The sequence below is a fragment of the Urocitellus parryii genome, chromosome 7, assembly GCF_045843805.1.
Source record: "Urocitellus parryii isolate mUroPar1 chromosome 7, mUroPar1.hap1, whole genome shotgun sequence".
Lineage (NCBI taxonomy): Eukaryota > Metazoa > Chordata > Mammalia > Rodentia > Sciuridae > Urocitellus > Urocitellus parryii.
This window is the reverse complement of record NC_135537.1, coordinates 177,823,656-177,836,738: the sequence shown is the minus strand read 5'-3', so window position 1 is coordinate 177,836,738 and position 13,083 is coordinate 177,823,656. Positions and strand designations below refer to the sequence as shown.

Here is a 13,083-nt window from a genome sequence, read left to right as displayed (position 1 = left end):
TTAGAGGAGACAGAACAAAGAGGGTGGGGTGAGACAGATGAGCTTGAGGTCAAGGGCTGGGCTTGCAGTGAAAAGGTGGTCGGCAGCCTAGGGGTGAGGTGGGAACATAAGGAAACTGCTGGTGCCAGACCTGGGAAGAGGCCAAATGTGGGGACCCAATGAGATTCAGCCCGAAGGAGGCAGAATTGAGGGAGGCTGGGAGCTGCCCCAGTTGGGGGCTGGACTGAGAAGGTCTAAGAAAGTGCCCAAATGGAAGCTGAGGGAGAGCTAGAGGAGGCCAGATGTGCGACATGAGACCACAGCAGTTCATTTATGCAGAATTTCCCACTATTGACATTTTACCTGGATAATTCTTCTTGGCTGTCCTATGAATTGTAGAATATTAAGTGGTGCCCTTGGCTTCTATCTACAAGATGCTGGGATTCCAATCATGACAATCAAAAATGTTTCCAAGCTGGGCACAGTGGCACATGCCTGTTATCCCAGTGACTTGGGAGACTGAGGAAGGACTGCAGGTTCAAAGCCAGCCTCAGCAACTTGGTGAGGCCCTGATCAACTTAGATGCTATCTCTAAATAAAAAATTAAAAAGGGCTGGGGATGTGACTCAGTGGTTAAGTGCCCTGGGTTCAATCCCTGGTACGTACACACACATACACGTTTCCAAATGTGGTCAAATGTCCCTGGCCTATTGGAGAGCACATCTCCAGTCTCTGGTGTGGACTCTGGCACCTCTGCCATGTAGCTGCTTGGTATCCCTCTAACTCCTGCAGGCCTTCTCCTCTAGCTGTGGCCCTTGGTGGCCCCATAGCTCCTTCAGGCACCCTCTCCTCCAGCTATGGCTCTCATGAATTCCCAAGCTACTCCTTCCTGGGACTCTTTGGGGGCCTGGCCCAGCAGTCTCAGCTGTTGCTCACCCCAGGGTGCTTCTCTGGTCCCTTAACCTTGCTCACACCTCTTTATTTCTTCATTAAACTCTCTTCAATCACCCCTTTTGAACATGCCATCTGTTCCCTGCTGGGAGGCTCACTGACAGAGCAGAGTTTTGGATCCAAACAGCCCTCCTGGAACGAGGCAGGCTTGGCAGCTGCCCCAGCCTACTGCTTTGCTATATGATGTTGCTTCTCTTTTGAAATGCATTAGCCACACAGAAATGGTCTTAAGGTCTAGGACTGTGATTCATCAAACAGCTAATTCTCCATATGAAAAATGCACTGTCAGGAGAAAGGCCCCACTCTCATACTCCAGGCTAATGATTAAAACCGTCCAAATACATAACCAATGACTCAGTGTTATTGATCTGGGCCTGAATGGGGTATGGGCAGCAAGCAGCTGGATGTATCATAGGCACCTTAGAAATAAGTCATTTGATTTCTTTGAAGCTTGATTTTCTGTTACTCTGAGGATGTGAGCTGGGAATGATTGTTACTTGAGAAGTGCAGAGAGGTGACAGGAGTGAAATGAAGTGCTTCTAGGGTTTTGCAAATACCGTGGTCTAGTTTACAGAGGTATGTGGGAAGCGACAATATTGATGATAATATTTATTTTACATGTAGCAGATGTTTTTAACTGACATCATCTAATTTTAATCTTCAAAAGTTGGTACAATTTTTTCCTCATATTACAGATGGTGGGGAAAAAAAGACAGGGAGAGTAAACTTCTTGATGTTATATAGCTAATGAGTGGCAAAAGAAAGATGTGAACTCTGTATTCATGTTCTCAACCGCTAGACATACTGCCTCTGATGGGCAGGGAACCTTATAGAGCTTTCTGGGTGACTGATTCTGCATTTCCACCTTGTTCTCCTGTGTGAATGGATAATCAATGGTTTTATCAGTAAGACAAATTCTTTATGAATGTGCATTGGGTGGTAGGCCCTGTTTGAAACTCCAGGAATAGGAGTGAATGAGATTAGGCTGCCCACCCTCATGGAACTTACAACTAGTGAAGAGGTTATCAAATTCTTTCCATAAAGGGCTAGATAATAAATATTTGGGGGTTTGTGGACTATGTGATCCCTGTCACAGCTACTCAAATGTTCCATTAAAGCACAAAAACAGCTAGAGACAATATGTAAAGATATGAAAATGGCTTTATTCTAATAAACTTTATTTATAAACACTGAAACTTGAATTTGTGTAATTTTCCTATATCACAAAATATTTTAAAAGGTTTTTAAAAAATTAAAAAGCAAAAACCCTACTTTGTATACAACCAGGGGTATGAAAAATTGTGCTCTATATGTATAATATGAATTGTAATGCATTCTGCTGTCATATATAACAAATTAAAATTTTGAAAAAATGAAAAAAAAAGCTTCAATTGTCATAAACAACAACAAAAAAGCAAAAACCAATGTCATGGATCATACAAAACAACCCCCTGGGCAGCACTTGGCTTGCAAGCCACAATATGCATACTCACCAACTAGTGAGATAGCCATAAAACACAATGACAGAGCAGAATAGTATTTACTTCTCAGGAGGGAGGGGGAGTGACAAGTTGGGAAGAGAGGACTCCTAGGATACCTGCCATGCTCTATTTCTCAATCGGGGGAGTGGTTACATATTTACACCCCCAAGCTGTACATTCTGATTTGTGAACTTTTCTGTATGTTATACTTCAGTTAAAATAATTAAAAATGGCAAGCAGGGTAGTGTTGAAAAATTACAGGAGGACATTGTTTTGGACTAAATATTAAAATATGTATTATTTATCCTGATTGCTGAATTTTTTGGTGCCCCCTTAAATTCTGCACCTGAGGCAGATAGCTCACCCTGGTCCTCGGGCTAATGGACAAAAGCAGGAAGGAGGCAGAGTTACACAGCTGAGCCTTCAGGGAAACTGAGACAGCACAAAGGCGCCTCTTCAAACTGCCATAAAGTCAGAAAGATTTTAAATATGTCACTTAGAGTAAGAGGCTTGAGTTTATCAGAAGGGATGGGAAAAGGTAAAAGGGGACACCCTCAAGGGAGAGAATGGGTCCTTTCCAAGAGGAGAGGAATTAAGCTTCTCCCGCCTTCCAGTTTTATTGGGATCCCAGGGGAGTTTCCAGAAAGTTCTGCCCAGGTCCACCTCTTGCCTTTTGACAACAGGATGTCATCAGGCTTTCAAGTCCCCATGCCTTAACAACTCTAGGTCCCTTTGGCCCATACTGACCAGTTTTAATTGGAACCTGTTCTTAACAGATTTTACGGTTAGGGGAATTTTCCGACTCTTCCCTTGTTCTGGGATCTAGTCTGTAAGAGTCACAAAAGTCCCTTCAGTGTTACTTGTGCTCTTCTTATCAGCATTCCAGGCCTGCGTTCATCCTGTCAACTTAAGCCAGGCAGGGCTGCAGGTGAATTGCTTTTTGGAAAACAAAGCTTACGGGGTCAGCAGATGGGCCCAGTTTACATTCTTTTGGGGAGTGGGGTGGAGCCCCTAACCTCCTGTTCTCGCCGCTCGCATCCCTGGGGCAAACAACTCCCCCTGCCTCCCCCGACCCGCGTTTCCTCACCTATAATGGGGAAGGAAGAGGGGCGGGACAAGCTCTCAGGGTCTAACATTCTTCCTCGCCCGACCTGGACAGCACCCGGGGTTGAAGCGAAAGTCGCCGAGATTCAGGGAGAGAGCCCGCTTCCCCGCACTTCCCGACTCTGCGTCCCTCCAATGGGCGGGGAGGAGAGCTTAGAGCTGGAGTCCTGATTGGCTGAGGCTGACCACACAGGAGGATGCGCTTCAGTAAGGCAAACGCGCGTTGCGTCATCAGTAAGCGACTAGGACCCTTCAGTGAAATAAACTCCTTTCTAATTGGCTCCCTCCTTCCAGAGAGACTGGAGCAGCGGTGGGGGATTCGCTGTCCTCCAACTCTAGACTTCCGGTATTTGGAGGGAGGGTGAAGATTGGGGAGAAACATCTGAAGTCTCTAACGGCCCTGAAGTCCTGAGGGGCGGGACTGTGGCCGTGGTGGGTGGACCCTGGGGCGGGTCTCTCGTGGGGGCGGGAATTCTTTGGGGGAGTGGGTGGAGCCGCAACCTGTGCTTTCCCAGAGTGTGAGGCGGGGCCAGTCGTGTGGGCGGGATCAGAAGTCGGACGGGGCGGGGTCAGGGGCGGAGTCAAGGAGGGCGGGGCCGAGCCGACGCCGAGCGCGGGGCAGTCACAGGGAGCAGGTCCCAGCTATGGCTCCGCGCTGCTGGCGCTGGTGGCACTGGTTGGGGTGGCCACGAATCCGACCACCTTCCGCTAGTAACTCCACGAGTAGGTGCAGGGCACTTTGGGCTGGATGGGAACCCGGGAGGCCTGGGAGCGCGAAGTGTAAGGGTCGCCGCGTTGCTGGGCTGAGCTGGAGAGGGGAGAGACTTAAGGAGCCCATTCATAGAGAAGTGAGGGGTGGTGTCGGGCAAATGGGGGCCTGCGTGGTGAGATGTGAAGCCTCACGGATGTGACGGGGGTTAGCAAAGATTGAAAGGAGAGACCATGAGGTCCACGTGTGTGAGACGGGGTTGACACAGAGGTCTGTGTGGAGACAGGGAAATTTGAGGTGAAACAGGGTCTGTAGGAGCAATATCGAGTTCTAAGGAGAGAGGGGAGTTAAAAGAAGCAAGAGAGGGGCTTGTGGGGAGATCCCCACGGGTGGGCGGGGTTGGGATGTTATGGAGTCAGTGGGAAGATGTGGGATAATAGCTGATTGGGTAGGGAACTCTCTAAGAAAAATGAAAAAGTTCTGGGCAGGGAAGCTTCAGGGGCCATGAGGGTTGTGGACAGGACATAGGTTCATGGGCAAGGTGTGGGTATCTGGATAAAGACACAGCCTTTGGGGGTTCAGATGAAGTGAGGAACCCTGTAAATGCCAAAGCTTTGAGAAAAAGGAGAAGGAAGGTTCAGGGGAGGGTGAAGCTCTGCAAGACGCATCTCCTGACAGACTCTACTGAAATTGGTTTGGGATTAGAGTGTTGATTTGACCTTGCTCCCCTTCTCTGCCCAGACTCAGGCTTCTACCGGCATTTCTCTGCCCAGAAGAATCCCCAGATCTGTGTGGTGGGCAGTGGCCCAGCTGGCTTCTACACGGCCCAACACCTGCTAAAGGTAAGCCATTTCTTCAGGCTTCATCCCCATAATTCATTCACCTGTCGCTCCATCCCAAGGGCAAGCTCTACCCCTTTTGGGGGTTGCCTGATGAGGAAGAGGCTCCCAGCCCACCTGGGCTGTATACTTTTTACCTGTTTTCTTACCTAGAGCTGGGGAGTCCCACCTTAGGTCCTCAACTATAGCTGGTTGTCAGTGGCTGATGGGCAGCTGTGCTTCCTTGGCCCAGCACTCTAAGGAGCTTATGCTCCTTAGACAGCCCTCCAGATTGGCTGTCTTCTCCTCATCTTTTCTTTTCCTTGTCTCCAGTTTGTCTCTGACAGCCTGCATTTCGAGGCACCTTCTTCTCCCAGCTTTCTGTAATTTTATCCAATTTGCTGTGCCCTCCTCACCCACAGCTCCAGTCCTCCTGATGCCTGGCTCCTCCCCATTACAGGCCAAGGTCTCAAGGCTTTCAGTATTTGCCAAGGCTACCAGATACACTAGAGCAGGGGGAGACCTAGGTTAACTGAGATGAGTCAGTGGCCTAGATTTGGAGGAACTTGGAGTGTCTTTGGAGAGACAGAAGAAAGGATGAATATATTAGTTATATACAATGCAGATTAAGAAAGATAGGGTGGCTTTGGGATTAGATAGGGTGGCCCACTGTCCTGATTTGCCTGGGACAAGGGATTTTCAGTGCTGAAACTAGGAAAGGTCTCATGGAGACCAGGATGAATTGGTCACTGTTGAAGTGGCCTACACATGCTTCCCAAGCAACATGGGTGACAGAGCTAGTTAAATGATACAAGCAGAGTGAGCCAGACCAGGTGGGTCAACAAGAAGCTCTTTCCTACCAGGTGTGGTGGCACGTGCCCATAGTTCCAGCAACTTAGGCTGAGGCAGGAGGATCCAAGTTTGAGGCCAATGTGGACAACTTAGTGGGATCCTGTTTCAAAATAAAATTGGAGAAAAAAGTGAGGGGCTGGGGATATAGCTCAGTGATAGGTGTATGGTGCATTTGAGTTGCACTGAAGGCCACTGGCTATGGGAAGGGCCTCTGGTGTGTGAGGAGTCAGCCTGGAATGCAAGGCCATGGGTGCAGGAGGACAGCCTGGGCTCTGGGATGGAGGCCAGGGAGCTCATACCATCTGGGGGACCACAGAGCCCCTCCCATTTTTTTGTGGTACTGGGTATCAAACCCGGGCCTCTTCAAGCTGGGCAAGCACTCCTACTAACTATACCCCCGGCCCAGAACCTCATTTTAAATTTCAGTTGTACTTGCTGTTTGCAGGGTAGACATAGGCAGGACTGGGATAAGGATTAGGGATCAGAAAGAGATGAGCAAGGAGACCCAGGGGCTAGCTCTGGGTGGAAGGCGTGAAAGGAAGCATAGGAGCAGAAGGGGAGACATTTGGGGGACAACAGTATGGTTTTATCTCAGTGGCTTCAGGATGTCTGCATTGGGTAAGACAGCCTAGGGTCTCAGGGTTAGACTTGGAGAGAGGACTGGGCAGAAGAGGGAGAGGGAGAAGGAAAAAGAGATCCATAATTTGAGATCAGGAAGAAGTCAGTAAAACCTCCCCAGAACTTGGGGAAAGGAGGGTCTCAGACTAGAAGCACCTCCAAAAGTGTCCTTGTTAGAGGGAGAACAGAGGGAAGGGGAACCAAGAAGGAGCAGCCAGAGGGATGGGGGGAACTATGAGGGTAAGGGAGGGGGTTTCCTGGAGGATGGGGTTGGCCAGGTGAGATAAGGGGTGTTATGATGGTGACCTTGGAGAGAGCCTTCTTACCCAAACAAAGAAAAGCACAGAAGGTAAAGACAGCTGGGTTGTGTCATGTTAGGACTTGACTGCCAGGCTGAGCAGTTTGAACTGTTCCATGGCAGCAGGCAGCAAAGGAAGGTTTTGGAGCAAAAGACAGGTAACAACAGTGGTAGTGATAGTAATGATAGTTTACGTTGATTGAATGCCCTTGTCGGGCCAGGCCTTGGCCAAGAGCTTCAGGACTTACTCATTTTACCTTGAGCCTGACCCAGAAGGGATGTTCTATTGTACAGAGAAACTAGAAAACTTTCTCTGTGGCACAGAGCCAGTTAGTGGTGGCCATGGCTGTGGACAGGCAGTGGAATGGAGGAAAGAGGGGATTTCGCAAAGCTGAGGCACTGAGGGCAGGAGCTCCTAGGCCTTGCATTCCGTTGAATCAGGAGGTACTACAGGAAGTGTCTATGTGGGAGTGCAAGCCAGGGTGTCTTCCATAGGAGCCCCATTGCTGTACCCCAGATGGTTTGTGGCCAAAATGTCTCACCATCTTGACCTCCTGATGCTTCTCAGTTTAGAGGAAGAACCTGAGACCTAGGAAGTCCTGGGACTTGCAAGGCTCATGCTGCTGGTTGGTGGCAGAGCCAGACCAGGCTTATCTGCCCAGTCCCAGCTCTGTGCCATCCCTACAGCCCCTCAGGGTGCCGCAGGAGGACAGGCAATGTGGAACTTCTGTTAGAGTGAAACTGTTTTCTAAGACTGGGAATAAGTTCATTTCTGCCTCCTTCTCCCCTGCCCATGCCCCTGCTATGTCCCCATTTCCTATCTTGTTGGTCCCTGTTCCAGTAGGATGACATTGGAGACTAGAGCTAAGGGTAGGTATGAACTTAAAAGGGTGGTTGGGTAGTGTGGCACATACCTCTAATCTCAGCTTCTTGGGAAGCTAAAGCAGAAGGAACACAGATTTGAGGGCCTGTCTCAAAATATAAAAAGGGGTAGCTCAGTGGTGAAGCTACCCTTGGGTTCAACCCCTAAAACCATTAAAAAAAAAAATTTTCAGAAGGTGATTCTGAAGTCATCAGACCTGCTGAGTATTTCTAGAAGTGTCAGAGGGTCGGAGGGCAAGGCTGATCTGAATTGAGTAGATGATGCACCTCTGATACTAAACTCCATGGAGGGGAAGCTTCAGCTCTCCTTATTTTGCCACATTTCTCCCAATCTCATGGCTGGCTATCCTTCCTGAGGTCTGACCTCAGCCCGTCTTGCTGCTCGTTCTGCCCCATACCCCTGTTGAGCTCTCTGGACAGAAGAGGAGACAAGGGGCACTCTTTCTTCTCATAGATAGTCAAAGCCTCTTTGTGTTTTCTGCTCTCTGAGATGAGTTCTCCTGCTCTGTCTGGGGAAGGGAGGACCCAAGGGGGCCCTGCTTTTCCCTCCACCCTCCCAAATGTGCCTTCTCTCCCAGCACCACACCCAGGCCCATGTGGACATCTATGAGAAGCAGCTTGTGCCCTTCGGCCTAGTGCGGTTTGGTGTGGCACCTGACCATCCCGAGGTGAAGGTGGGTCTCTCTGAGTATTGAGGGTGGTGTTTGGAGACACTGGTCCAGACAAGGAGGTCAAGGAGGCTCCCTGGCTGGATAGAATGACCCTAGGCCCCCTGTGATGGTTCAACCCAGGCAGGCGTGAGGGTGACACTGGGTCCCTGGAGCTGCCTCAACCTCTAATCCCTCCCTTTTGGGGGCTTACTGGCAGAATGTCATCAACACCTTTACCCAGACTGCCCGATCGGACCGCTGTGCCTTCAGGGGAAATGTGATGGTGGGCAAAGATGTGACAGTGCCTGAGTTGCAGGGTGCCTACCATGCGGTGGTGCTGGTGAGTGTGAGGGCCCTGGTGGGGAGACTGTGGCTGGAGGATGGTAGCTGAGGCACGGATGGGGCAGGGCTGAGGCCAGAATGGAAGCTCCTGAAGGGATCCTTGGGGACCAGGTGGGGCTGCCTGGCCCTGTGGTACTGGTGCTGAGGGCTCTGGGCCTTGGGCCTGTGATCTTTCCTCAGAGTTATGGGGCAGAGGACCACCGGAGGCTGGAGATTCCCGGTGAGGAGCTGCCTGGTGTATGCTCGGCCAGGGCCTTTGTGGGCTGGTACAATGGGCTTCCTGAGAACCGGGAGGTGAGTTTGGGGAGTACTCCTGCTGCCACTTCCTCCCCAGCCCTTGCAGGGCCAGGGAAGCCCTCAGAGGCCAGAGCTGGGGGAGGAGGCAGTGAGGAGTGAGATGAGGAGGTGGGAGAGATGGACTGACAGGCGTGGCAGGTCAGCCATGGAGGGACTCTGGGCAGAGGTGGGGACAGCTGGGGGAGAAGGGCCCCACCTGATGCTCAAGTAGGATGGACTTTCAGAACCGGGACTGGGCATGAGGTGTCTGCAAATGAGATTAGCCTGACTAGAGCTAAGGCTAGGGGCACACTATAAGACCTTTTCCCTGCAGCTGGCACCAGACCTGAGCTGTGACACAGCCGTGATCCTGGGGCAGGGGAATGTGGCTCTGGATGTAGCCCGGATCCTGCTGACCCCACATGAGCACCTGGAGGTGAGTGGGAGGTCAGCTGCTGCAGGTGAAGGCACCCTGAGGGGAGGGTACCCTGCTTGCAGGGATGAGGCCTCCTCCCTGAAGCCCAGCTTAGCACCTGTTTCCTCAGGTGCCCAGCCAGGCAGAGGCCCTCTGGAAGGCAGCCCTGTGAGCTTCATCTTATATCATTTCCCCTTCACCTTCAGCATCTCTGGTTCAAGGGATTTTTTTTTCTTTTTTTTAAGCTCAAATGTGCAATAGGACCTTTGCATACACTGTCCCTCTTGCTTGGAAGATTCTGGCTCACCTCCTGTCAGTTGTGAAAGTTCATTGGCTTAGTTATTCTTGCCACCAGGAAGCCTTCCAGGATCTCCATGAATAGGTCCACTTCCTCTGTAATATCTTTTTCTCACAGATCAGTCTACTTTTTTTTTTTTTTTTTTGGTACTGGGGATTGAATCCAGGGGCATTTAACCACTGAGCCATATCCCCAGCCCTTTTTATTTTAAGACAGGGCCTAGCTATGTGGCTTAGGGCCTTCCTAAGTTGCTGAGGCTGGCTTTGAACTCCCAATCCTCCTGCCTCATCCTTTCAAGCCACTGGGACTACAGGTGTGTGCCACTGTGCCTGGCAGATCAGTCTACTTCTGTTTCACGTATAGCCTATTGTCAGCACTGCAGTTTCACACTCATTGATGAGATTTGATGAATATTTCTCTCTTCACCAAATAAGAAGCTCTATGAGGGCCAGAACCATGTCTGTTTTGCTCACATAGACTGACCTTGCCTAGTGCTGGGCACATGGTAAACTCTCAGTACTTGTTCCTTGAGAGTCAGGGTTTGCTGCTAGTTGGAGCAATCTGCAGTTTGCAGTAGTGCTTCATCTGACCACCAGGGGGAGCAGTGGTTCAGTTTTGGGCTGCCAGCTTTCTGCTCAAGAGTTTGGGACATGACCAAATGGAGAGTCCCCTTCTCCAGGTTGGTGTCCAATGATTTCAAGGACCTCCTTTTGTGCTAGAAAACAGACATCACTGAAGCTGCCCTGGGAGTGCTGAGGCAGAGTCAGGTGAAGACTGTGTGGATAGTGGGCCGGCGTGGACCCCTGCAAGTGGCCTTTACCATTAAGGTACAGGGGTCAGATGAGGAGGGGCCAGGGTCCCAGATAGAGGGTCTTCCCTTGGGGGATGGGGTGGCTCAGCCCCTGGGAGTGCTGCTGCCTGGGATAGAACAAGGCCCCCAGGGCCATGTGCTTTCCCCCCTCCTGGACTAGACTTGGGTGGGCTCAGGAGTGGACATGCTCAGGGCCTGACCTCCTCCCCACTCCCCACTCCCCATCTTCAAGGAGCTTCGAGAGATGATTCATTTGCCAGGAACCCGGCCCATTTTGGATCCTGCAGATTTCTTGGGCCTCCAGGACAGAATCAAGGGTGAGGGGCCCTGGCCTGGCCCCCGGCTCACAAGGGAGGGATGGCTTAGGTCAAAGAAGGCTTGTGGGAGGACTCAGGGAGTGGCGCAACCCTAAATGTTCTGCATTGCTGACAGAGGTTCCCCGTCCAAGGAAGCGGCTGATGGAACTGCTGCTTCAAACTGCCACAGAGAAGCCCGGGGCGGGGGCTGCCCGCCAGGCATTGGCCACCCGTGCCTGGGGCCTCCGCTTTTTCCGAAGCCCCCAGCAGGTGCTGCCCTCTCCAGATGGGCGACGGGCAGCAGGCATCCGCCTAGCGGTAACCAGACTGGAGGTGAGTCTCATGCTACCAAGGACCCCTCCCTTCTAGGCTGCCCATCCAGCCTGCTGTTGCTTGCACTCTCCCCAACAGGGTGTCGGTGAGGCCACCCAGGCAGTGCCCACAGGAGACACGGAGGACCTCCCTTGCGGGCTGGTACTGAGCAGCGTTGGGTATAAGAGCCGCCCCATTGACCCCAGTGTGCCTTTTGACTCCAAACTTGGGATCATCCCCAATGTAGAGGGCCGGGTTGTGGATGTGCCAGGTGAGAGGGTATGGGAAGACTGGGTACCTAATTATGGTGGGGAGCTGGAAGGCCGATGTCCCCAGGGCCACTCATTCATCTAGTGACACACTATGAGAACCTGCTCTGAGGCAGACCCTATCCCAGGACCCAGCCCACCCTGGCCCTAGAAGGAGTTCCCAAGCACTAGGACATGTTGTCATTATGTCCTCCAGTAAACCTTCACCAAAGCCTGGTCTGGGCCGAGCCTGTGCTCAGTGCTAGGGTTAGAGAAGAGCGCCCCCATCCTCAGCTTCCAGTCTAAGTACCCACGTGCGTTCATTTAGTAACAGTTACTAAAGGCCTCTGGACTGGGGGTGGACAGGCCCTAGGGATGAGGGGCAAAAACATGGCAAAAACAGGTTGAGAAGAATTCAAGGTGGTACTAGTGGCCATAATGGGCCCAGCTGGTGGGTCTTCTGGGGGACTCGGTCGTATATCTGCGTGTGCATATGCATATAGGTTGGGACACAGGCTTGTCCAGCAGTGTCCAGCCATGTCCCCTTCCTTTGTTGCCCCATTCAGGCCTCTACTGCAGTGGCTGGGTGAAGAGGGGACCCACAGGTGTCATTACCACTACCATGACGGACAGCTTCCTCACTAGTCAGATGCTGCTACAGGACCTGAAGGCCGGGCTGCTGCCCTCAGGCCCCAGGCCGGGCTTCACAGCCATCCAGGCCCTGCTGAGCAGCCGAGGTCTGGGCCCCGATGCTGAGATTTGGGGAGTGGGAGGATGGCTTCTCTTTGGGCTTCTCTCTCTGGGAGGAGGGTCCTCTGGAGGGGATAAAGGAGGAGGTGGCAATATTGACTTCTCTTTCTTCTACTTCAGGTGTCCGACCAGTCTCTTTCTCAGATTGGGAAAAGCTGGATGCTGAGGAGGTTTCCCGGGGACAGGGTGCTGGGAAGCCCCGGGAGAAGCTGGTGGATCCTCATGAGATGCTGAGGCTGCTGGGGCACTGAGCCTGGATCCCAGTCCCTATCAGGAAAAGGAAGAGCACTGTGCAGGGAGGAGGAGCATGAGTCAGTCTGAGCCAGACTCTTCCCCAGCTACAGCACCACCTGCCCAGGCTGGGGGGCTTGGCTGGCCCTTTTCCAGGGGTCTCTGAGTACTGCCTCCTATGAAGTTGTCCTTGCCAGTGTGGGTTAGGAGGTAACCTAGTGTTAGGTGGGGTGCAGGCCCATCCCACCTCCTCCCACCTCTCTGCTGCTGGATTTTGGGGGGCTACTTGATCAGGAATATGATGGAAATAAAGCAGTTACAACCAAAGGCCATGGTTGATGGGACTATTTCTTTAAGAGACTGGGGTACCGTTCTGGCTGCAGCTTGCCTGTGGTCACCAGGTGACACTGGGGAACCAGCTCCCTGGTCAGGGACCTCTTGGGCTGGGTTTGGTGGTCAGGTCTGGCATGCCTGCGTGCTCCCTCTCTGATCTTGGTTCCACTACTGTGGTCTTCCCTATTCTGCCCACGTTTTGGTCATCCCTGGCCAGTGCCGAGTCTACCCTGCCCTGCTGGCCCTGCTCCCTGGTGCCTTCCCTGGTTAGCCCCCAGGACAACTGAGATACTGAGATGAGGAAAAGGGTGGGAGTGGGAATTGGGCAGCGACTTGCTCCAGGTCCCTCCCACTGGCCCAGCAGGTCTGGCCTGGATCCCTAGTCTCTCTGCAGGCTCTCTGTGCCTTCCGGCCTCTGTCAGTTTCCAG

The 13,083-nt window shown here is 52.0% G+C and overlaps 1 protein-coding gene across 2 annotated transcripts; it reads left to right on the top strand.

The window, feature by feature from the left end:
• The first annotated feature begins 4,122 nt into the window (after positions 1–4,122).
• Positions 4,123–12,631, top strand: Fdxr (ferredoxin reductase). 2 transcript variants are annotated; one of them, XM_077800686.1, is made up of 12 exons: positions 4,123–4,238; positions 4,966–5,066; positions 8,271–8,360; positions 8,560–8,682; positions 8,865–8,978; positions 9,295–9,396; positions 10,393–10,500; positions 10,717–10,801; positions 10,917–11,113; positions 11,192–11,363; positions 11,907–12,077; positions 12,211–12,631. In XM_077800686.1, exons 1-12 carry the CDS (start codon positions 4,160–4,162, stop codon positions 12,339–12,341), a joined length of 1,473 nt encoding a protein of 490 aa, XP_077656812.1. In that variant the 5' UTR covers positions 4,123–4,159; the 3' UTR covers positions 12,342–12,631. The 2 variants fall into 2 exon arrangements, with proteins under 2 accessions (XP_077656812.1, XP_026260573.2); XM_026404788.2 differs by having other exon boundaries at positions 8,271–8,366.
• The last annotated feature ends 452 nt before the right edge of the window (positions 12,632–13,083 follow it).

Coding starts and splice junctions, on each gene's coding strand:
- Fdxr (XM_026404788.2), top strand. CDS start 4,160: ATGGCTCCGCGCTGCTGGCGCTGGTGGCACTGGTTGGGGTGGCCACGA. Junction 8,683..8,864: donor CCTACCATGCGGTGGTGCTG/GTGAGTGTGAGG, acceptor ATCTTTCCTCAG/AGTTATGGGGCAGAGGACCA. Junction 11,364..11,906: donor CCGGGTTGTGGATGTGCCAG/GTGAGAGGGTAT, acceptor TGCCCCATTCAG/GCCTCTACTGCAGTGGCTGG.